At 32.3% G+C, this 27023-nt stretch overlaps 1 protein-coding gene across 3 annotated transcripts in view; it reads left to right on the plus strand.

Moving 5' to 3' along the window:
* CADM2 (cell adhesion molecule 2) overlaps positions 1 to 26560 on the plus strand; it is a 1075698-nt gene extending 1049138 nt beyond the window's left edge. For all 3 annotated transcript variants that reach the window (XM_029939146.1, XM_029939148.1, XM_029939147.1), the window contains 2 exons: positions 17938 to 18063; positions 18883 to 26560. In XM_029939146.1, the coding sequence (XP_029795006.1) occupies positions 17938 to 18063; positions 18883 to 19001 (245 nt within the window). In that variant the 3' untranslated portion in view covers positions 19002 to 26560. The remainder of the gene's footprint in view (positions 1 to 17937; positions 18064 to 18882) is intronic.
* The last annotated feature ends 463 nt before the right edge of the window (positions 26561 to 27023 follow it).

Consider the following 27023-nt stretch of genomic DNA (forward strand, 5'->3'; position numbering starts at 1 on the left):
GCTGCTGTGATGTTGTTCTTGGTTATATAAATTGATTGACTAATTTGTTTTACGAGTCTTCCTGGAACTTGAAGATAATTATATTGGTCTTTAGTCTCTAGACTCATCCTTTCCTTTTTCTTTTATGAAGGCAGGCATTTCAATGGCTCCTTTCCAGTTTGCAGGGATTTTGAGTTAATGAAAACGGTTGATGAATGCATTCTTAATCCAATTCTCAACCATCCTGGAATATCACAATGTGCTGCTAAATTGAACTGGTTTATATTATAATAATCTATAATAATTATATTATAAATAATATAATACTCTATTATAATAATGATATAATTAATACTAATATATATAATTCTTTTAATATGGCAGGCACTGTTAAGTCTTTTGCATAGGTAAGACTATTAAAGTCTTACAGTAACTCTTCACAGTAAATACTATTGTTGTCTTTATTTAACACATAAGAAGTCTCAGAGGCAGAGATGCTCTTACTTGTCCTAAGTCACAGCTTAAAAGTATCAAAGTCAGATACGGACTCAGAAAATGCAAGTTCAGAACTCATACTCTCAATCATTGTGCTATATTATCTTGCTTCATTTTCATGCTCAAGGTTCAATCTAATGCAAATGATGTCATTCAGTTCAATAAATATGTATTAAAAATCATTATCTTAAAATTTTATAAAAAGTCAGTTTTATACCAAACATCCTTAGATTATGTGGTTTTTCTTTTTTCCTTTAGCTTTCCTATACACACCTTGATTGAATACTCTGTTTACATCTGATCTTTTATAAGCACTTTTTCTAAAATTTAGTAGTATTTTCAATTGTGATAATTTACTTTTAAAATATGTAATATCTAGGCACTCCTGGGTGGCTCAGTAAACTCAGTGTTTGACCCTTGGTTTTGGCTCAGGTCATGAACGCATGATTTGTGATATCAAGCCCTGCATCAGGCTCTGCACTGACAACATGGAGCCTGCTTAGGTCTCTCTTTCTCCACCCCTTCCCTGCTCGTGGTCTCTCTCTCTCTCTCTCTCTTTCACTCTCTTTCTCTCAAATGAAATAGACTTTAAAAACTAAATAAATAAAACATGTAATGTCTGTGCCATACTACATAAATTACCTGTTAAAGATCTTAATAGTTGATAATTTGTGTCTGTGTGAGGCAGGGTGTGGGTTCTTATCCTCCAGAGACCTTGCATCTATTAAGCAAACTTACCTAGACGATTTTTCTGAACCATAAGAGGTTTGGCCCCCGAGGAAATTATTTGGCAATGTATGGGGACATTTTTTATTATAACCACCTGGGGAAGCAGTGGTATCTACTGGGTAGAGGCCAAAGATGCTGCTAAACATCCTATATTGCACAGAGCAGAACCCCACACAAAAAATTACCCAGCTCAAAAAGTGTCAATAGTGCCAAGACTGAAAGATTCTGAGTCCTGGACTATCCCTGGAAACTTTTACATTAGTGTAAAAACTAACAGTCAACTGTGCATCTTTCCTCTTAGGTAAATGACAGTTGTTTGATTGGATTTATTTATTTTTACTTTACTCTAAAACAAGCCCCTCCCACCCTGCTTTGCAAATCATCTCAACATTCCCACAACCAGAGGCCAATGTGTTGGGCTTTTTCCCCCCTTTAAAGCATAAATGTCTTGATGATAACAGCGACTGACACAACTTCTGTGAAATTCTAATGCAAAAATTCACTCAGCTCTCAATGTTTTCACTATGCTATTGATGTTGTTTGCTAAAGTAAATATCCAGACGTCATCCATTTATCAAAATTTGGGCATTCTCTAATACAATCAAACATTTATCTGGTATCTTAATTTCCAATCCCTTTAGATGTAGTCTTCTGTCATCAAGAACATCAAGTTTCTGGCTGCTATGAAATTAAGTTTGCCTTTTTCAAATAGTTTGAGCACAACTGTCATTTAGTAAAATAAACATGGCTCCATTATTTCTTAATGTCTTCCTTAACAAGTATAAGATTAGACTACATCTTGCAAACTCCCATTGAGAAGCACTTAAGAAGTGAGTAATATTTCTGTCTGCCTAAATCAAGTAATCCCAAATGTAAGTAATTTACAGGAAGGCATCAGGGACCATTACAATAGGCATATTGCAATATGTCACTGGAAATCAGCATCTCCCCACATGTTTGATCAACAGCCAGATGGAAGCTTTTATCACATTTATTTAATCTGAAATACACATGGTAATTACACTGGACCTTTGATTCAAGGCCTTATTAGTGTCTCAAGAGAAGTCAGGAAATGAGTTTGTCAGTTGCAAACTGATGTAGTCCTGACCCTCTGGGGGGAATTTCCATCTATCACTGCCTAGACTAGAGTATTGCTACAAATTACATTGTACCTCAAGGAAGTAAGATAAAGTAAAAGCTTTGTTAACCTATGTAGGGGGAGAGAGGAGCTCCTGATCAGTCCAAAATATTGCTTACTCTTTTGTTCACGTATGTCACTCCAGTGAGTGGTGAGTAAAGTGAAGTATAAATTGTATGGCTAATATCTTACAAAAAATTATTAAACAAAATACCAACAAGGACACATTGAAGTAAAATACTCTGACATGTCTAGTCCTAAACCTAGGATCTTGGATATCTGCTACACCTAGATTTAGTATAAGTGAAAGTGTATGAGGTTTTTTTGGATTAGTGATAGGAAAAAGATATCACACAAACTACTCCTCAGAATTTTCTAGTTAGAAAAATCCTGGATAGCAAAACTTATGTAATATTGGATGAGTGAATCCTGACTATTCTACTTCAACATTCTTACATAGTGCTAAATAAAATATGAATAAGAAAGCTAAACCATGTAAATATGTATAACACCATTTAAATAATATGGCTGATAAAGTAGATGGGTGTTTCTCTAGAGAATGGAGGTAATGAAGGACTTCAACTTAATGTTACACATTTTTTTAACATTTGAAAATTTGTATTATGATTATGTCATTTTATTTTCGAAGTCAGAAAAAAGGATTTAAAGAAATGAAACACCTCCCCCCTACACACAGAGCCTTCCAAAAGTATTCACAAAAAATGTGGCGTCTTCTTTTTGTTAATGTTTTTCAAGAGAAAAATGTAATTAAGAACTTGAAATCCATGAAGTAAGCTATAACTAAAAGAAGAAAAATAATAGGCTTCTATTAATATAAGATGGAATAACTAATAAGAAATAGTTAAATCACATGCATATTCTGAAATGACTTCAAAAATTTTATTGCTTGATTAAAACTCTATTAATGGCTGTTACTGTTGTCATAATTAACTTGCATAATATTTTATTCTAATTAAAGTGCTAATTAAAAACCATAAAATCATCCTATCAATAATTTATCTTTTTCTAACTCTAGGCCAATATGATATACACTAGTTATTTTGTGAATATTTCACCTCTCATTTGAGAATGTCTTTGTTTGTAACCTCTTTTTTCTATTGATATCACTACTATCATTTCAAATTATTCAGATCTTGAAAAGTATCAATTGTATAAACAAGGATAACAACGTATTTTGACACTCTGCCAGGCACCATGTTAGAAACTTTTCATGTCAAATCTTACTTCACCTCCACTACAATTCTATAAGACGGAAGATCAGGAAAGACAGTTTTCACTGAAGTATAAATCAAGTCTCAGTGAGAATAAAGTAAATTGTTCGGGATCACTTAATTCATAGTTGAATCCAGTTTGAGCCTCCCTACCTATAAGAGAAGAATTAATTGAGACTAAGATTCATTTACTGTCTCATTTTTATGGCAAATCGTTTTTTTTTCCCCCAAAAAAGGCAAGTTTTTAAATTCTTCTTTGGTAAAAAACTGTTTAAGATGCTTTTTCTTCCTGTTTTATACTTACACCAACAGAAAATCTTACAGATAATATAGTACTTACAATTCCTTTCATGTGTAAAGTTAAAAAAAAGTTATGAGTCAGTGAACAAAATGGAGAAGCAGATATTAACATTTCTAGTGCTGAGCGGTAGCCTTACAATATGACCTTGAGAAAATAACTTAGTTCTTTGTTATTTTCTTGATGTGTTATATTGCAAGACAATTTGAACTCTTGGTGAATGACCGATAATAGGAAAGAATGAGGAAAAAGTAATTTTATGTGGAGGTGGGAGAAAGGGAGAAGGAAGGAACTAAACAATACTCAACTTATCATAGAAATGGAAATAAAAATTGTGCTAAATTTGGGAGAATGATTAAAACACATTCAGTTTCCAGTCACAATTAGAATATGATTCATTTCAGGTTATATATTTAATGGTATCTTTGAAGGACATAATCTCTCCCTTGAAATTGTGTGTGTATTGCTTAAGTAGAAAATAGATATAAGGCTTTTTCATTAAAATTCTAGGAGATTTGTAGGTATTAGGTACCACTTCAAAAATGATTTCGAAATCTACATTTATGACTATAAGACAAAGTTTAGAATACAGAGTACAGATCTTTAAAGTTGCCTTTTAATTTTAATTATTTTTCAGCTTAGTTTAAATGACCTTAGTGAATGTATCTGAGAGGTTTCAGTTAGGTCTTACATTTGCATGCTTGGGCTACAAAATGCTGTGTATGTAGTAATTGTTACAATGGATAATGATATTTTATGTATAACAGGAATTTAAGCTCAGTGCTTTTTAACAATGATGTAGGATGAAATTTTACTTGTAAGGGCAGAATTATTTTATGGTCATATCTACCACTCATTAATATTTAAGTCAATTTCCTCTGAAGAATTTGTTACAGGATTAGTTGCATTTTGCATACTTATTTCTTTGATTTAAAAAAAATACAGTCCATTATTACATGAAAAATGCAAATTTCATGTGTGCTTAAATTGAAAGCATTGTCATATCTTAAGCATGGTATGTGCTTCATTCAGACTCTTTTGTTGTTCATTTTGGGTAAAGTGGAGTTTATCCTAATACTCACAAACATGAACACAGCTCCTTCTGGCATTCCCGCTGTCTAAATCTGAGAGCTATCTAATCATTAAATTTCTAATGACAGGGAAGATATAGCAGCTCTTGACACTATATAAGTTATGTACAATGGAGCCAGATATCCAAAAATTAACTACATTGGAATTTAACACTGATATTTTCTTTTTTTTTAATCTTTAAAAAAAATTTTTTTAATGTTTGTTTGGGGTTTTTTTTGTTTTTTTATACAATTTATTTTTTTAACATATGCAATTATTTTCCATCATTTACAATACAGTAGTTACAATGACACTCCAAACAGAAAAGCAAAGTAAAAGATCAAAACCCCCACTTCTATTTGATGTAATTAGACTTATACAGAAATTAGAAGGTTAGGTACCAACTAGTTAATCACCTAATTTCACAGCTATCTGAAGTGGCAATTGTAATATAGCAGCTTATCTGTGATACATTCAAGACACATGATATATTTTACAGCACCAAAGACTTAATCATCCATTTTCTATATAAAAAGTAGCTACTTTTTTGCATGGACCTCAAGGATACTGTAGTATAGAGGTGGAATTTAAGGAAAGGTATTAAACACTGATATTTTCTTCTGAATTCATGTTAGAATAAATCACTAAATTTTGATACAGCCTTCTTCCAAAGTCAATAATTTGAACCCCAAACATATTTTTTCAAAATACTTTTGGGCTTAAATAAATTTATTGGTGAATTTGTGAAATCTAACTACCATTTGCCAGATTGGCCATTTTGGAAAGTATTTCAGGATATGGGATAAGGAGGAAACTCAGTGATGTTTAGTTTTTGACTTGTATCTTCCAACTTTCTCATGAACTAGTGTCAGAATAGAACACAACACAAAGAAAGCAAAGAATCTCAGGAAAGAAATCCCTTTCAAAACCTGAGACAGCTGTTCACATGAACATTTCTGTTCAGACAGTTACTTTTTAATATGCACTAGTCATCATATATCCTTTTCATAGCAATTTTCCTCCAATGAAAATGCTTTCATACCAGCCTAATTCAGTTTAAGTAGGTTCTGTTTTCAGTTTGGAACTTGGTACCTAAGTTATAATGATAAAAACTTTTATTAACTATTTACTATAAAATCTACTAAATTTGACATAAAAATAGTAACTATGTTGTAAGATTGGCTTATGGATAAAATTAGCCATTGAATAAATTTAATAAAATGATAAGAAAAATGCCTTGAATAAATATTAGCCATTATCATTACTATCATTTATGGAGAAGTATTGTACTAAGACATCACCTCATCTGATTCCCACAGAGGTTCTATGTGGCTCATTCTACTATTATCCTGTGTTATGTATGTGGGTGCTGAGGCAGAGAGAGGTTAAGTAAAATATTGGGCCAATAGTTATTATATGAAGAACCAGGAAGGGCAGGATAGGAGAGAGTTACTCTATCTGAACATAAACTAGTATATGAAAAATGTAATGGGGTAAGATTCCAGTAAACTTAAGATTTAAAATTTAAAACATGCCCAAGCTTTTCCCTCTGGTATGTGATGGTTTCTTCTCAATGATGTATAAAGGGGACATGCACATTGTATTCTTCTGAATATACTCATCATTGTAACTGGAGAACTGGTTCAATGACCATTAATAGCAATTTAAAAATGTATATGAACATAGGCAATATGACCATTATAATTATTATCAGAGTAACCTATTCAAAAATATTAATAGATACAAGACTATTTGACTGAACTGATCAGGGGTATAGTGCACATTTCAGAGCTGACTGGTTTATAAAGGGAAATTATTTTAGTAGCAGTGGTATTGTGTTTCTAATGTGTTGGCCCATAAAACAAAATGGACATGTTACTACAGGTGATCTTTTCCCTTCATTTTCAAATATTTATTCTTTATTATAATCATTTCTGCTGTGAACAGATATAAACAATTGCTAGAGACTAAACTTTTTAGAATAATGTTGAGTGTTATAAATATTTTCATTGTCAAACATTTTTTTCTTTGTATTTTCTAAGGATTTTAAAAACAAATATGTCCTATTATTGGTTTCTCCAATAGAATACTTAATTTAATTATGATTAGGCTATTTCTTTTTAGCTTAAAGAAGAAATGTGCTTAAATCTAGATTTTCCTCTTCTGCATAAATCCTTGCAAACAATTTATTTAACTTCTAGTCTGCTTAAAAATATTTTAATTCATCCTTTTAGATTTGCACAGGGTACATTGCCAAAATAGACATATGGCAAAGTTATATACTAGTCATTTGTCTTCCCTCTTAATGGTTGTTCCCATTTATTTATTTTTTGTGTGTAGGCTGAGACCAGTCATGTGCAAAGAGTTAGGTATTGTTGAAATTGAAGGCAGAACACTTCCTAGTGAGAAAGACATGAGGCAACAGAATAAAAAACAGCAGCTTCTACAGATCACAGAAATGTAAGAGAAATTGCGCACTGTAGAATGAATTTGAGCATATTTTACCTGAAAAAAATGCAGACCTACAAATTCCAGGTTTGTTTATAGTCTCTAGTCTTATAAAGCTCATTATTTTACTCACATTTTATTTATTGAGCACCTGCTAGGCATAAGTTATATGCGCAGGGTCCATATAAACTGATTTTAACAATAACTCTTAGAGGAAGAAGGTAGACCAGGTAGACCATCCTTATTTATAGATGGAGGACAGTGAAACTCTAAGGATGTCAAACTGAAAGTAATACTTGGGACTTATGGTTCTAAGTAATATTATTTCACATCTTCTCTGATCCTAAAGAGAGGCTACTATTTAAGGCAGGAAAATTACACTCTATGTCATCTGCCTAATGGATAATTTAGCTAACTTTTCCAAGCAGTAAATAACCCTATAGCTATCCAAGAACTTATTTTGTTCTCCCTTTGATCTCATAGATAACCTTAAAAAACATTCCTTTCTTTCACCTTCCTCCTGTTATCACACAAGTAATCACTCTCTAGCAAGTTTTCTCCTGTTTTGGATGTCAGTGCTAAATGAGATGAAGCATTTGTGAAAAGCCCTCAGTCATAATAGTTAACACTACTCTGCTGGTTGAAAGTTCTCTCTAGATTGTTCAAATTCTTCACAGCTGAAAAGTTTCCTCATTTGAAGTAGTCAAGGAAATAATATCCTGAGAGAGAAAGACCAGTGAAACGAAGAGATTTGTGCTAGAACCTACTTTCAACCAAAAATATGAACACTCTTTTAGGAGAAACTTTCCACTTAAATTTTCGTTCTCAAGAACAAATGGAGTATCTTATTCAAGAGTGTATGTTGTTTGGGCCCAGCACACTGTTAACTATCCATAAAACATGTTAATAAAATCAATTGTTATATAATTAGGAAATCTGTAATTCATAAAAGATGAAAAACATATTTTGAGTGGAGACAATTCTCGCAAGAGAGAATTTGTAGTCCAGTGAATAAAATCTGTGGAAGATGCAGCAACACTTCACTTTTGCATCAGTGACAATCACACTTCACTTGCTACAACAGTTTATAAATTGATTGTATCTCTAAGCTAAACAACCTTGAAACACTAAATTCAAAACAAAACAGAGTAGTAATTCTGTAATTATCATCATAATCTTTCTGAAGAGAAGTCTATGTGCTATTACACCTGGAAACATGTGTCAGCACATCTATTTATGAACTTGGTATGGAACAAAATTTGTGGTGCAATCAGTGCATTTTGAGAAGAAAGGCTAACTGTCGTGCTTGCTGGGAGTTTCCCTATTAATTATAATAAGATTAGAAGGTAATAGATGATCCTTGAGTGAATATACTGATATATTTTTCTCCAGGTACTTTGCTAATGTCATATATTGCCAAAGAACACTATATTTTTTTTATCAGTAAATTATGTATAACTATTTCTAATGTTTTGCAATAGGGATTCTCTTTCTGAAGAGTTACTCCATTTAGAGAAAACAAAGCTGGCTCTTAAGTACCTAGAAAAAATTCAAATTTAATGTTAGAACCAAATTATCCAAATTAAGTACAAACCTGGATGAGTCATTTTTACTTAGCAATAATTTATAAAATATTTAAATAGTAAACTAGTATTTTTAACAGATCATTTAATATTATGAAGGAGTAGTAATTTATTGCTCAGCAGACCAATGGTATCTAAAGATCCAAGTTCTGTCTGGAATTTAGTATAAGAACTTAATATTATCCATTCACTCACTAAATCTGTTAGCTTCTAAGAACTGGAAGCTAGTGTAAAAGTGCTATTCCAGCTATCTTACAAGTATAAGATGAAACTTCCATCTTTCAAGTAAACTTGCATCTTTGAGGGAATATTAAACCTGCTTTAGCAAGTGAATTAATTCAAAAGAAAAACAATTTATGAATGAAATAATTCAGGGCTAACTGACACAGGGAGACCAATCAATGTTGTCTGGACATCATATACACAGAGGGAAAGAACATTTTACAAGATGAAGAAACAGCCCTAACAGGAAGTCATTTAGCACGGATGGGCACTGAAGTCCTCTTTAGGATAGAAGGAAAGAGAATACAATTGTGTGAAAAAATAAAATGCTAGAAATTACCTCAACAAACTTGTTCTCAAAACATAAGTCATCTGACACATCCTAAAAACTGACTTTCATAATTATTTTTAAAGTCTTTCAAAAGCTATTCCAAAAGCTTGCTTAGACAAGCTGTCCCATGGTTTATCAATCTTTACATTAATAATAACTATGATTTTCTGAGTCAACATTTTGCATGCTTTGAATAAAGTAAGCCATTTATAATACAGAACCTGGCATAGACTAAGAACTCAATAAATTATTCTCTCATTTAATCCTCACCCATCAAACTCCCACCAGGTTCATTTTATTCAATCTCATGTTATGCAAATATTCTTCTATTAATATCCCCTCCCCATTTTTCAAATATTCAGACACTTAGAATGGTTCACCATTACCATACAGAGCAAAGTCCTGAATGAGGCATTTAAAAGTTAAAAAAGGAAACCTACATTTTCCTACACTGGTTTATATTTTCCACCTCCCTCCCCTCTCTTATAACTGTTAGATAGTACTTACATTACACTGCGTCAGATAGTCTTCTAAGCCCTTTATTTACAGTAACACATTTAATTTTTGTCAACCCTGGAAAATAAGAATTATTCACATTTTAAAGATGAAAAGGTTAAGAAATGTGTTCAAAGTCAAAGTAGCAGTAAGTTGTTTAAGGTTTGGTATAAACAATTTGTAAATCCAGGATATAGTGAGTAATTTCTTTCACTTGAAAACTTTAACTGACTTTTCTTGTATTCTACCATTTCCCTTCTATTTATGTACACAACACAACATAGATTCATTCCAAGATTGATTTTGTCTGATACCCTTTTTTTTTTTTTAATTTTGTCTGATACTCTTGATGTCAATCATTACATCTTAACAACTGTGAAACATCGGTGTGTGAGTGGATAGAGGGCAGGGGTTTGCAATATTAACACACTACAGCACCTAATACAGTGTACAACTCAATTACAGGTAACTCACTAAAAGAAATTGATTAGTGCAGACTTGGATGTTCTGTTTGTCTATAAAAATTTGGCAGGAAATGAGTATGGATTATCCACACTTTCCCCAAATCTATTTTCCATTATCCTTACATTTTCACATTAGTCAAGTGATATAATACATGAAAAAGGTTATACTATAGTTTGTACATTAGTCATATCAGGCTCCCAAAAATAAAATACTGTATATAGATTGAGTGTTTAAACAATTTATTTTGCACAGTTGTGGAGGCTGGAAGATTAAGATCAAGGTGCAGCTTGCTAGGTTCTGGCGAAAGCTCTCTTCCTGGTTTGCTCAGCTACCTTCAAATTGTGTCCTCACATGGAAGGGAAAGAAAGATGGAGAGAGAGAGAGAAGAAGAGGGAAAAAAACAGAGAGACAGAGAGAGAGTTAGTCTTGGTATCTTTTCTTATAAGGGCACTAATCTCACAAATAAGCGCCTCACCATTTGAGGCCTTGACCTCATTAAAACCTAGTTTTCTCACAAAGGTTCCATCTCTAAATATCACTATAGTGGGAATTACAACTTCAACATATGGAGCCACCTGAGTTGATTAAGCATCTGACTTCAGCTCAGGTCATGATCTCACAATTTGTGGGTTCGAGCCCCACATCAGGTTCTGTGCTGAGAGTCCAGAGACTGGAGCTTGTTTCATATTCTGTGACTCCCTCTCTCTGCCTCTCTCCCACTCATGCTCTCTCTCTGTCTCAAAAATAAATAAACTATAAAAAAAACTAAAAAAAAAAAGAACTTCAATGTATGCATTTTGGGAAAAGCACAATTCCATCTAAGGCAGTTTCTTTAAAAAATATCTTACTTTCCAAAGTCCTAAAAATGCAAATAAGTACACTCCCAGCAAAAATAATTAACTAGAAATGCTAAACATCATTTGATTGTGATTCAGAATCACTAAATAGGCAAGCTAAACTTGAAAAATCACCTATTCTTTCTATTTCTAAGTCTGACATTCCAATTTTTACACTTTTTTTGAGCTTGATTTCATATTCTTGCACCATTTTCTAGTTAAACTGAAATTTCTCTAAGAGTTTTCAGTCACTTTAAAAAACTCCTGCAGAGTGAATAGAGAATAGCAATACAAGTGGATTAATTTTTGAAGTGGCATTCTGATCCTATTTGGTCTAAAGTTATGTCCTTCGTTCATTTAACTCTTGACTTACCACAACTCTGATAGTTGTTACTAGGGAACTATGTTTGGTGACTTTTGCACAAGAGACACTTGTTTCTTTCACTAATTCTTTTTTATTCATTCCATCTTTTTCTTACTCATATTTTTCAATATTGACATTGAATACTATTTCAAGATTTGTCAAGGATTTCTCTTTACCTAACCTCAAACCTAATAGGCAATTTTCATCTACTATTCAATTCATTATTCCATATGTTTTATTGATACTGAACTATTGATAATGAACCTATAGTCTGAAACTTGACATATAAACAGTTTGGTAAATAATATTTATTAGGCTTCAGTAAGAAAACAGTGAAAATTTCTCATCAACCTAATGAGGATGTGACTTAACATCCATATCATGGTGCCTACCCTTAGAATATTATCATTTACAAAATTACAATTGTTAATACAAATTTGGCTTTGAAAACATTTATTTTAATGTATAATGAAAAATGTTTTATTTAAAAATAGTCTTGAAACCTAATTTAAAAATATTTACCTAAAATGATTTTAATTTCAACTCCTGCCTACCATTTTGTTCAAACTGGAAAACATATATGATAACTTGGTAAAATTATTTGTTGTTAAAATGATTCTAACACGTGAATTAAAAACTATTTGGCATTTATAATTATTTCATGCTGTGATCCTAGAGAGTCAAATATTTTTCCTTTGAAGTTTATACTTCTCATTTTTAGGGGGAAACACATGACAGACTAGCTACCTGATGATAGAAACCCCAGCAATGATTTCAGAGAAAGAATTATATAATTTAGAATTTTCTGTGTTAAGATGTTAAATAAAGGGTACCTGGGTGGCTCAGTCAGTTAAGACTGACTCATGGTTTCAGCTCAGGTCAGGATCTCATGTTTCCTGAGTTCAAGCCCCGTGTGGGTCTGTGCGCTAACAGCGCAGAGCCTGCTTGGGATCTCTCTCTCCCTCAATCTCTCTGCCCTTCTCCTGCTCACTCTCGCTGTCTCTCACAAAATAAATAAATAAACTTAAAATAAAAAGATGTTAAATAAAGCTACTTGAGGCACCTGGGTAGCTCAGTCAGTTAAATGTCTGATTTTGGTTGCAGCTCAGGTCATGAACTCACAGTTTATGGGTTCACGCCTCACACTGAGCTCTGCGCTGGAAGCATACAGCTCAAGTCATGAACTCACAGTTTACGGGTTCAAGCCTCACACTGAGCTCTGCGCTGGAAGCATAGAGCCTGCTTGCGATTCTCTCTCTCCCTCTCTCTCTGTCCCTTTCTAGCTCACTCTCTCTCTCTCAAAAATAATAAATAAGGGCTCCTGGATAGGTCAGTCAGTTAAGCATCCAGCTTAAGCTCAGGTCATGATCTCACAGTTCGTGGGTTCAAGCCCCATGTGGGGCTCCTTGCTGACAGATCAGAGGCTGGGGCCTGCTTCAGATTCTGTCTCCCCTTCTCTCTGCCCCTCCCTTCCTCATGCTCTGTCTCTCTCTGTTTCTCAATAATAAATAATTATTTTTAAAAATTTTAAAAATTAAAATAAGTAAATAAATAAACATACCAACATTTTTTTAGAAAACCTGTACTTTAAGGTTACTTTCTCCTTTTCTAAATATCAGAAATCACTAACCCTAAATATTATTTGGTATAATTTTCTGTTGGGAATCCTTTGTTAAGTGTCCAATAACCTTAACTGAAAGATGTTAACAGTTCAGAAATTTTTAATTATATGATACTTTGTGTTTTGTTCTTTAGCTAAATAGACTGCTAATATATTGCTAAATCTGTTGGGATTTACTCACTCCAGTGTAAATAGACTAACTCCAGCAAATCATGGATTAACACTTGAGAATGAATAACAGTCTTTAAGATATATGATGTATTTATCTGAATAGTAATGAAGACTCTGTAAGGAAACTTCAGAAGGCTGTACTTCATTTTTTTTATTGCTTTCATAGTAGGAAAGGAATGAGAGTCACTAGTAGGAAAATGGAGTAAGCTTCATGGTCAGGAAATAAAAATGACAAATATAATCTTGACAAATACTAGAAATAATCATTTAGAAAATAAAGTACAAAAGAAAAAACTGAAAAAAAACCCAAAAAAGCATAGAATGTAATGCAAAAGTAATATAAACATATTTTAAACAATATTGAAATGTTTCAAAACATTAAAAATATTGTTTAAAAATAGGAAATAACATTAGGGTAAATGTATAAGTCCTGTATCAGGAAATTATGCAACCTATTAAAAGACAGTAAAGATTTGAATAACTGAAGAATCATACTATGTTTATGAAAATGCAGAATATAAAAGAACATCTATAAATTACTATAATCCCAATAAACAATACGTTATGTTTTTGTTTCTCGCAAAGTTATTCTGCACCTGATCTAAGTCTTCTCCAATACATTAAAATGATTTTTAAAACTATAGTACTAGTGGCCCAACAAATTGAGATTTTTAGCAAACTAAAAACTGTTTTTTCCAAATCTGGTCTCCAAACTCAGAGAGTATGCTTTGGGATTGGACAGTGAACAGGAAAGCCCACCTTGGAGCTGGACTCTGTGGACTGGTACTCACCGCTTGGGGGGTGGGAGAGGCAGTGGAGACAGGTGGCTGTAAGAGAGGCCCGGCTAGTGGCACTTCGGAGAGGAGTTGGGTCACCTTAGTCTTCACTCTATCTCCAGCACTCAGAGTCCCCTGAAAACTCCAGAAAAATCTCCTGAAGAAGGAAAGATTTCACTTTGCTGTAGACCATTTTTTCATTCCTGTTCATTCCTTCATATTGACCTAAAGGAACAAAATATAGGTTTTCAAAACTCTTGAATGCCTTTATTCTGAGAAACAAAATTGAAAATATAACTTCAAGATTATTTCAAGTCTATTCGGTTTTTTTTTTTGAACAAAGTTAATTCTTCAGTTTTAGTCAGAATCAGAACTTACACAGACACTGGAAATAATGAATCTATATTATAATTGTCTACAATTTTAAAAAAACTACAATCTTAGTGTAGGATTGTGTATATATCCTCACATGTAATAGACCAGAATATTCTGAATGTAATATATGTAGCTATTTAGCTTATGTTAAATAATAAAAACTGTTGATGAAGGAAGTAGTGTGGGGGACACTAAAATTCTTATGGTCAAATAAGAACTAAAGTTCTCTTGCATACTTTAACCTCAAACAACAGACCAAAATACATTTTAGATAGATTAAAATATGACAATAAAAATGTTAGATGACAGATAAATCTATATATGTATAATATCATCATGGCAAAAGCATTTCAAATCATGACCCACAAGTCAGACATCATAACACAAAAGTTTGATAACTCTGATTACATAAAATTATAAGACTCATCTATCACTGAAAGGCCACAAATTAAAAATAAATTTAAAAAATTGTTAAAAATGTCCAACTTTCTATGGAAAGTGCTGTTGAAACAAATTTTAATAAAAAATAGTTAAATTTCATTAATAGCCATTTCAAAATTAATGAATTCATATGTACAAAAGTAATTAGACACATTCATGGTAACTTGTAAATACCAAATATTTAACACTTATCAATATTAGATTGGAAAAATTTTTAAATTATAACATCTGATGTTAGTATTAGGGGTGAAAATCCTTCAGATGCAGTTGGTGGAGGATGAATTTATAAAATCGTTCTACAATATAATTTGGCAATATTTATCAAAAAGTCTTTAAATCATATTGTTTATGCCATTTAGTCCATGAATAACACATTTCAGAATTTACCTTTAGGAAATGAGACAGGTACAGAGATGTATGAATAAAAGTGATTACTCAGTTTCCAAAAAGAGAGCTCAGTTCTGAGAGATATTCAGCAAAAAGATAGAAATTATTTATGACTATGTGTATTTGGGAACTTGAGCAAGAAGTGGGATTTGAAACTCATTCTGAAGTATCTAAGCAAGGAATAAGAATAGGTAATTCCTAGGTGTGGCAGGTTTATTTTTTATTTCTTTTTCTTCCGTTTTTTTTATTTTTAATTTTTAGATTTACAGCTAATGGTAGAAATTAAGGGAAATACAAGAAATATATACTAGAAAGGTACAATGACAAAAGCTGCGATGACAGGTTCACTTTTTAATACTCTGCATTTTAGAAATAAACACTTTTTACCTCCTTGAACGTGTATTCTTAGTTGGGCAATTTTCTTCCAGGTGGAGAGTGAGTAATCTATAGCCTTACTTACTCTTGTAGCTTTTCTCATTTTCAATTTGTACCTCCTGAGATCACCCTTGGAGGGTTACATTTGGGAGGTTTTTGTTGGCTGGACCTTCGTTCAACTGTCCAGAACACAGATTACATGATTACATTCAACTGAAGTCAATCTGGAAAATGCTTTGCTCTGTGCACTGAATGAAAAGCAAACATGTTTGTTATTAGTTAGAAATCTCTTCTCCAGTATACTCTTTTGATTACCAAATATTTTTTCACCTCTTTTGCCTCACATAAACCACCGCCATACCCTATCTAATGAGAAACCCTAATGTCCCCTCAAGCCAATGTATGCAACTCGAAGACTTAGCTCTTCAGATATGCACAGTCTTCTTCATGATATCTGTATGTATTTGTCCAAGGACAAGAGACAAATTATTAATGCTTCTCTCTACCCATACACAAAATACAGTGATAGAATATAGCCAGGAGGAAGTGCTTCTTTATATAAATGCTCTCATTTAGAAATAAAGAATGGGAAACACTGAGTAGTCACTTATCCATAGCAATTATGAAAACATGCCAGACTGGCACTGAAAAATCCCTCTGCTTTGGCAGTAGTTGTAATTCCTTAAAGAAACTGAATTCTCCTCTGTACATTCTTTTTTTGCTTCCCCCAATTCTACCCTATATGAGAATTTAATCTGTAAATTATATTCCTAAACCACATTTGAAGTTTGCTCTTCAGGGGGACTACGCAGGTGTTACAGTCCACTTCTTGCTGCCATTAAGTTTGGGGATCCTGAGGCCATTTGAGGTTTTAAATAGACTTTTTTTTTTCTATCTAGACATACGCTACTTTCATGTAACAGCTTCATTAAAAGCACAGTAGACTCCTAAAATGTCATATTCATGTGCCTATAATCTTTAAGATCTTTTGAAGACATAGTTGTAAAGACTAATTTGTGTCTTTACTTTCTCTGTCCTTCAGACTATAAGTAATTAGCATGAGGATATCTGCAGCATGGGTTTGGGAGGAGAAGCAGTACATTCAATCTGACCTTTGTGGTAGGGTTGAGCCTTAGTGAGTTTTGTTGCCCAAAGCTTCCTTCAGTTTTCATCCCTTATTGTGTGGCTTCTATAAATAGTTGACTTTCCAAACTTTTGAGTTCCCAGTTGTCTGGGCTTTCGTTTCCTGATTTCATTTCTGCTTGAAAGCTGGCTATCCTTTGCTAGGTTCATGTCTTTCCTGTAATATTTTACTAAAGGCCAAATGTGAAAGTATATTATTAATCTTACCTCTCCAGCTACTTTCTCTAAAGCTACAAGTCAAATAGGCACTTAATCCTCTACATTGAGTATTCATTTTCCTCCTTCTGTCAATCACATTCAACACAAATTATAACACCGTCTTGAAATATGTTCTTGCCTTTGATCAACTACAATGTACTCTGCAGGATATTTTCCTACCTCACTGTTCTCTCCTGCTCCGTTGGCTCTGCTGGGAGCACTTTCTCTTCTTAGACTTTAGATATGGGAGGTCCTCGGTTCAGTTGTCACACTTCTTGTCTCTTGTTAGACTCACTCCCTTGGGGAGTTCATCAATTGCCATGGCTTTAAATAATATGTATATGATAATAAAGCTGACGTTATCATCTTAGCCCCAGCCTTTCCTATGATATAATTTTATTTAAATGATAATTTAATTTTTTAATGCTATAGTGCTGTTCACCTCTCTAAAAAAATACACACATATACAGAGTCACATATTTTTCAAAAAGAGAAGAGGAAGGAAAGTCATAAAACCATGGAACATTGTATACATATATTTGTTTATCTAGTCTTAAAATGTAAACTCAATAGCAACAGTGACTGATATGGCAAATGTTAAAATTTCAGGTATATTGTACAAATGAGTATTTGTTGACTAAATGGTTGGTTTAATACACATTAATGAAATATTACTTCAATAGAAATGTGCCAATTTTCAGAATAACTCATTCTAATGCAGAAAGGTCCTCTATACTTGTGTAATATTTTATTCTATTTTCTAGATCCTAATGCTCTGGCTGGCCAGACTGGCCCTGATCATGCTCTTATAGGAGGAATTGTGGCTGTAGTTGTATTTGTCACTCTGTGTTCTATATTTCTGCTTGGTCGGTATCTGGCAAGACATAAAGGTGGGTAATATTTAACAAAGTGTTCTTAACTTCGGCAAAAAAATATCTGAAGACTAGCTTAATCACAAAATATTAAATGAGTGTATGTATATATGTGACACAGAGAGAGATCTAAATATGAAATTGTTTCAGGTAATTCTTGATTATTTTACTTAATGAAAGTTGGATTGGATTGTGGTTTAGCAAAATACTGTTTAGCCAATGGCCAGAAGTTACAGAGTGAGTCACTGACTCAGGGCAGAAAAACAACAACAAAAAACAACTAGCAAGTTTGTAATATGTCTCTAGGATTGACATTCAGCTATAGTGTTAAGTGTTCAGTTAATGTTTTAGTTTGTAGGTTTATTCACACACATATGGCCATATTAGTGAAGAAAATGTGTGGGTTTTTTTTGCAGTGGGCTAGGTAGCAAACTATTGACATAACCTACTTTTAAGTGGAGTTTTCAAAATGAAAGATGACACGTTTGATGTGATCATTATCAACATCTTAACAAAGGGCCCTGATTGCTACAGCTGCATGGATCACATGGTCTGTATCCATCATTAGAGAAATCAAACTACTCATTACCCATTCCAGTTAGGCAGTTGCCTCTAGTTAACCTGACCACAGCTTCATCTATAACATATACCTGAAAACTGAAAGACAGTGTGCAATATTAGAAGAGTGAAATATATGATTTATTATGTCTCAGAATGTGTTCTCACATGTAAGGAATCAGGCATAAGTTCCTTCCTCAATGAATGCAGCACTAATGCTGGCTATTTTACCGGTCTCACAGAACTAACAAATATTTTTTTTTCTTCCAATACCCACAGGAACATATTTAACAAATGAAGCTAAAGGCGCTGAAGATGCACCAGATGCTGACACAGCCATTATCAATGCTGAAGGCAGCCAAGTCAACGCTGAAGAGAAAAAAGAGTATTTCATTTAAAATGCAGGCCAAGATTATGAGTTTTCCTTACCAGGCTGGCTGCTGGAGAAAACTGGCTATCATCTTTCAGAATTCATTTCTACCATCTTCTGCTACCTTTATTAACTTCCATACCGTACTGCTATCAGTAGCCAGTGTATACCAACAATCAGCTGTCAAAAGCATCATTCTTTAATTACTGTACCATCCATAATGCAGGACATTTCTTACTGCCTAAATTCCACACCATCGCTCTTTTAACATACAGTGCTTGAATATACAGCCTTAACAATGTTTATCATCTCCTTGGATCATGGTATTGAGTTGTTTTTATACATTGAAAAAAAGTATGCAAAGTTCTTTTTCCCCTCATTGTTTTTCCTTTAAATCATAAAATTTGTCAGTTTACCACTGGACAGCTTTCATGAGGAGTAGGATTAGGTAAAAACCTAACGCATTTAAGTTTAATCAGAGATTAGAGGTTTACAATGTTTTCTGCATGTCCACCTTCAATGACATGTTTGGAAACATATGCTCTAGAAAACACACTGTAGAATAGATTCTGGAATGTCTGAGATTATACTAGTAAAGCTGTATCAATTTGCTATTTAAATATGTAGTATTTGATACAGGAGCCATGTGTATGAATTGCAATCATGACATGACATCTTATATAATTATACAGAGACCACCATTCGGTTATTTTAGCTTCATTTACCAATAAATTTTTACAAACATGTTACTGCTTTTAAAATCACAAAGATTTCATTCATTTCTCTAATTTGATTCTGTAATTTATTTGCTCCATAAGGATTCACCTGCCTAAACAAAATCGAAGTATCCATAGGGCACAATTTTGAAACATTTAGTATCTGTATATAGTGCATATAATAAATCCAATTAAACATTATTTGATACATATTTAACTTTTTTGGCTGTAGGTAATTCAGTCATAAGTAAGCATTTTCTAATGTCCATTATATCCCTTTAGATATTACTTAAACCAATATTATAAGTAGATAACATGTATTAGTATTTTTGTCTGTATGTCCTAGCACTGTTCAACAACAAATTTTTCTAGTTCTTGTTAATTTTTATTTGTTATACAATGGAAGCACAATGTTATAAGGAAAGGTAATTTTAAGCTAACAACCAGTGCACAGCCTCAGGTTTTCAATTACAACCACAGTTGAATAATAACCTAAAAGTAAACTCTTAGTTTGCTAAATATTAAAAAAAAATTAATTTGGCAGTTCCAGAGCTGCTTACCTATGTTGGTTTGCCAAAAAGAAGTGTTTAAGATATGTTTTCTGTACAAATGAACTAATTCTTTATATTAAATTCCTGTCTATGCATTTTGTGAGGTACAAACTTATGAAACAGTGAGTGATGGAGAATTTCTGCCATGCTTTTAACTCCAAGGTGAAAGTCTCTTTCTCTGGATTATTTCTGAAATTTTGGTGTATTTAACCATTAAGAAATGCTGTATTCTTAAATATGACACAGAATCAATCTAAAGTCATATTATTTCTTCTAGTAAAATACAATGTTGGTAGATTAGTTCTCATTAAATTTATTATATACTAAAAATGAAAAATCCAGTTAGATAAAAAATATTATCCCATTCACAAGCATTGCACCTTTAAGAAGAAAACAAATAGGACAATATGGTAGCTATACTTGTGATGTCTGAAAGCATGATGGCCTATGGTTTTAAATATAATATCTTGGAATTTATTTTTGGGAAAGGAGAATGGTTGAGTACGACATCATGTATTAATATCAAATGGAAGACAAGGGTGCTGTATCTTATTTATCAGAAAAGTATAAACTTTTAAAGACAACGTTAGAATTTTTAAATTGTTTCTTTTTGATTGTTGAAACATTTATCTTGTTGATTTCTTACAAAACAAAAAGGACGATGTCAGTCAAGCAGCACTTTTTCAGAATATACAGAACATAAATAATATGATGTGGTTGAGTGTTAACATAATAAATCATATACAGTATGACATTTTAAGGAAATAAGTCTGCATTGATGTGATTGCATGCTTGTTTTTACAGTTCACTCCATACCATCTGTGGAAAAATGCAATAATATGTTACTATAGTATGGTAGTTTGAGAGAATCAGGTAGGTGCTACTAGACACATTGAAACTAGAATAGGTTTATAAACTGTTCATATCTTTCAATGCATAATCTTTAGAAAGACTCCACAAAACAAAATTCATCCTGTTAGTACAAAATGGAAAGGTTCTTATTACAGAAATAAGTTGTATAAACTGCACCATCAATGACTATTTAAAGCTTAATTTCAGGATGCACTTACAAAATTGCTACTCTTCATCGATGCTGTATTTACATCCCTCTTCATTTTGTCTATATTCTACTTGGCTCCAACTGCTAAATTATTGCCTAAATAACTCAATCATTATTTATAGCACTGTAAAAATTAGAAATCAAAAATTGGCCGTATTTCAAAATTTTTGACTCTTTTAACCCATTAGAGTAATATAAAAACTCATTAGAATTCTTTAAAAGAAACTAATATATTATGATTTATGGGCTCTAATAAAATGTTTTGCCAGTTAAAATAGTTCAATTTGAATTAGGTATCATTTATAATTACTGAAAAATATAGCAATAGAATCATATTTTCCTATCTTTAAAATGTATTTTATTTCCAATAAACAAGTAGATAAATTGGAACAATTCTGCTCATTTCTACCAAAATCAGGAAAAAAATAAAATTACATTTCAAAGTAGAACCATGTCAATTGCAATGTCCGAAATGTGCACATGTGTATGCACAGAGAGCCAAATTCTGTCTCTGCTTATTGAGCACAGAAGCTATGGAACTCAATGGAAAGAATGTGAACACACATGCAACCCTAGTAGAATATGGAGCATTATTCCTTACCAGAAGTAGCTATTATCTGCCAGTGTACTGTTTACAGTGTAAATTGATCGTTCTCCATCAAGAAGAGTATAAACAGCATTCTTTTTTTTTCTTCCATTCTTGAGTGTCCTAGATAGAATGATTATTAAAATTAGGAAGAAAAAGGAACATTTGTGAGTCCAAGAGCAAAGACAGCACATGTGCAAAGTATTGATATGTGTATGTTTCTGTGTGTGTGTGTGTATGTGTGTGTGTGTGTGTGTGTGTGTAAGAGAGAAAGAGAAAGAAAGATAGAGAAATTTCAACTTGTTTTCTTTTACCAGAGAATCCAAGAAGCAGTTTAAGGAACCTGATATTGGAGTTTAATCTAGAAACTGGATGATCTCATATTGACTCAAGATGATTAATATTGCATTGAAATCCCACAATTAAAATAGAGAAAGAAAACTAACTTTCCTAAATATGGCAAAGAAGCTAACACCTCATTTATTTTCATTTCTTTGTAAAAATATAAATATCTCAATTAAAAGGACAGGCTCACTTGTAACTATGTACTCATGACTGTAACAGCGTGGAGACCCCAGACAGGACATGCGCAGCAGCTGTCTGACGGTGATGGTTCTTCCATGTAACATACCAGTTACCGTGTAATTTAGTGCCACTTATTGCAAAGTGTTACCAAGGGGAACATTGAAAATACTTTTTCTTTTCCTTTGGACATAAGGATAACTTGATGAATAATAAATATAAAATTCATATTACATATTTTAATTGTGGAGAAAATGCAAAACTTCGTATCTTACTGCAACTTCCCTTTCATATTGCTAATTACTTAGAGCCCACTAAAAATGCCCACTGTTATCCCCCTTTGCAAATGGTAATCTGTGATGAATATACAAAATAAAATAAACAAGAAAAAGAGCTGACAACCACAGCTGAAATAAGTGGAACACCTAACGAAAATTACTGAGTAATGCTTTTTATTAAGTGGCACAAAGTACACACTAAAAACTATGCAAAATATAGGTAACTACAGTGTACGTACATGTAAGTATCTTGTACTTGCTGTGTATGGATGTTGGAAACCCATGTAATTATAATATGCATTTTGAATATTGGGAAAGAGGAAATCTTAGTGTAGATAATAGAATTTGTTTTGAAATATACACTGGCAATATTGAAATATACTCAGTGCAATATCTGAAATTCTATTGCTGGATACTCATGCAAAGGGATCTTAAAGAATTCTTTAACACCACCCAAGAGGTTGCTAGCCTTCACCTCCCACACACTAAAGCGTTAATTAAAAATGCAGCTGATTCAACAACAACACTTTAAGTTTTTCTTAATCATGAATGTGACACAATAAAATTATTTGGCCTAATTTTTAGCACAACTGGAGAGAAAGAAAGAACCTGAGTTTTAAACTTTGCTTGATATCTAATTGAATTTGGGATTCTTAAATTTTCTTTGAGATATGTGTATATTTTAATGAATATGGTACTTTTATTATAAGTACAAATTTACTCAGTCAAAAATACAGGTTATCCTTAATTAACAGTTCAAGTCATTATATCTTAAGGGGAATTTTTTTAGACCTTTGTTCTATTTATTTTATTTTTTTCCCTTTCTCTCCCTATTCTGTCCCAGATATGCCCTTTGCACTTATACCCTTCCAAAGGCAATGGATTGAAAGTAGCAAGATTATAAAGAGAGCTAAAGGGGACAACGTATCAGAATGGGTTCTAAACTCATCAGCATTTTTTATGTATTGAGATTATTAATATTGAATGCAATAGTTATTGGATATAGCTGGTAAGTTCTCTGCCATGCATACTTACAATAATCCTTCTACCTCTCACTTTTAACATGGGCTATGATATAGAAGAAATAATGATTTACAGGATATCCCAGGAAGCATTCTTTGAGACTTTCATAACAGTCCACTCCCCAGCCCCTGGGAAATCTCAAAAGCCAATTTCTTTTAGTGTATCCAGTGGTGTATGGATCTGCATTGGTTTTTCCTTTTCTATCATTAACTTTTCCTATAGGCCAAATATGCTAATTTTATAAGGATAGTTCTTCTCATGCCTACTGATATTTCAATGTAATATAATTGTGTTGATTTTTAAAAAATAATTTAAATGGCAACACTTTGGAATCCAATCTGACATTTCATTTAATATTTAAAATGCAAAAATTTCTCATAAATTAATGCTGTGTTTTTAAGTAAAAATTATGTATGTGATTTATTTTCCCAAGAAGTGTTATCTATATGAGTCAAAATTTAAGTATTTAAAATTGCCTCCTTATTAACAAATAATACCTGAATAATGAATGCAAAGTCTTGCCACCAATGCCCACTTTATTGTGTCTGCTTAGACGTAATATGAATTTTTCAAATGATGTAATTTAATTATTTAAAAAGGAAATTACATTTTAAAAGTAGAGTTTTCTTTAGAAAAAAACACACATGAAAATATTTCAAATTATGATGTTAAATCTATAAAATATGCTTCAAGTAAGATGTTTCTATGTTATGTGGTTATGTTACAAATAGTATTTGGTCTAATCTTTACCATCTTTTTCATATATATATATATGTTTTATATATATATATGTTAGTTACGAGAAATGTATGGTTATTTTGGAGAGAATGGGCCCACATGTGAAAAATATGTAAAGAGAAAACACTATTTTCCCCTATAACACATACTGTATATTTCAAAAGAAGAAAAGTTAAAAGATATTTGAAGATTGCAGGGGCAAAAAAAAGAAACAAAAGCCTCCCAGGGCTCAGCACTTAAGCACTTTTCCCACATCCAGGGTCAGAACAGCGGTGATTTCCCACACAGACTTTTAAGTGCGGTATGAATGCCACATTACACTTCTATATACACAGTACTGTCAAACCTCAAATGTTTTCTTTCTTCAGATGCTTTTCCTTGTACATGCTCCTAGTAGACACTTTTCTCTTTATATCTGCTGATAGTAAAAGTTATATGCAATAAAATATTTGATGGTTGAAAGCAGTGGTCACCAGTTGGTTAAAAAAACAAACTATGAAATGTAAACTGAATTGTTATCTCTTTATCCTTTTTGCTTTTCTCTGTGTTTCTAATGTATTGAATGACTCATAAATAGAAAAATAATTTAGAGATTTTTCAAAACTAGTACTTTCTCCTTATAAATGTATAAAATCTTAATCTCTTTACAAATTTATTTAACTGTACCTGCTGTACTTATTGTAGATTCAATGATGCAGTTAAGCAGTAACCCAAGAGTTCGGGATTACTGACCTATTTTCTTCATATTCAGTTCACATCAGTATTTGTGAATTGGTTGTTTAGCTTTTCATTCAACCAAAAAATATTCCCTCAAGAAAGCTCCATTTTTATCATAAATATTTCAACATAATCAACATTGGAACAAATCTGCCATGTTAAAAAAAAGAATTTAAAGACTTATCTCTGAAAATGGTACCCAGAAATGCAGGTGTTCCCAGTAATGTAGCTTCAAAAATAAAATGTTCTATTTATATGACATGAAATTCATAACTTTTGGAAGGGTATATTTATGACAACATAAAAATAAATTCTGTGCTGTAAAGAAGATTCGCCAAAATAAAGTATACTGCACAGAAGATAGAAAAACACAATTATTGAATCTACTGTTCTCATAAATATCGTCAAAAAACAAAATGCATATTGTAATATTAGGTACATGACACTTGCATGTTGATATGCCTATATACTTACAAAGTATTCAATGTGTACTTAGTGGCGCTTAAAATATGTCATGTACAACTCTTATAAACATTCTTACAGGGTTCCCATTTGCACTTCATCTTTCAGTAAAGTCTTGTCAGAAGAAAAATTGTCTGATACATATGGAAAAATAAAATTTGAATTTTAGTTATCTGTTGGACATTACTGAATTGTCTATTCATTTAGTTCCTTTTCTTAGGTCTGAAAGCAGACATTGAAAGATGGAACTTTCTTTTTTCCCACTGACAGGTTATAAAAGATGTTATAAACCAAACACATTATTTTGCGTATCCTTTTCAACTGACCACATTATCCATTTAATTTCGATTTTTCTCAGTGATGCCTACTTTCCTTGTAAACTTCTAAGTGAAATTTAAAAAAAATTAAGCAGTAGTAAAATAAGTGTTCTTTGTACAACATTTAATCGTTACTCCTTGGAAAATATGAACCTTGTAATATGGTCACTAAGGGTCAAAAAAATGTTGCTGACTTAGGGAAATTTGTTTGAAATTGCCAAAATTTCAAAAATCTGTAAAAGTAATTTTACATTTACTTATGTGTGTTTACTAATGTTGACTAGGAACAGAAGCAAAAATACCTAAACCTATTTTTTTTCATTTTCACACTCTAACAAGTATTATATATTTCAACTACCTAAGATAATACAATTAATAATATATCCATCCTAAGCTTATGCCAATAAGAATTTGAGATAAGCTTTTAAATTTATGGAAGATTTTCTTTGTGTCTTTGGAAGTTCACTTACCATAAGGTATTTTATAGTCTACTTTAAATAACAGATTTTGTTATACAGGGTAAGCCAAAGGCTGTACAAGAATTAGTGTCATTGGGTCTGATATTTGTGTTGGACCATGAAATATTCCATTAAAATTTATCTGTAAATACAAGGCAAGATTTTGTATCTGGTTTATTTTATTAAATAACACTTTATTATTTTCATTCATTTTTTTTCCTAGCAAAAGCACCCCTGCGATACAATTTAACAAAGTTGATTCTGCATCAGAGATAGAATTCAACACATCTGAAAGAAAATGATGACATTTGATACAATCACATTCTTTGACACAATTGGGTTTTTTTCTGGTATCCAAATGTCCACTTTTATACAGCTGTACAGGCATATACATATATGACACCCATATTACTTAGATTAAAATCTACTCTGTGTTTTCATATTGGCAGTCTTCGGCATTTTTTTTTAATCAGGGAGGCACCCTGGAAATTCTACTTCATATAATTCACTAAAGGATAGAGTTAAGTTTAGATGTTCTTAATTAATAATTGCATAGTGGCTTTAGTCCATGAGAGAGACCATCATTGTGTGACAATCCAGAAATAATGCTAAAAATAACTGC

Source organism: Suricata suricatta, chromosome 5 (assembly GCF_006229205.1).
Source record: "Suricata suricatta isolate VVHF042 chromosome 5, meerkat_22Aug2017_6uvM2_HiC, whole genome shotgun sequence".
Lineage (NCBI taxonomy): Eukaryota > Metazoa > Chordata > Mammalia > Carnivora > Herpestidae > Suricata > Suricata suricatta.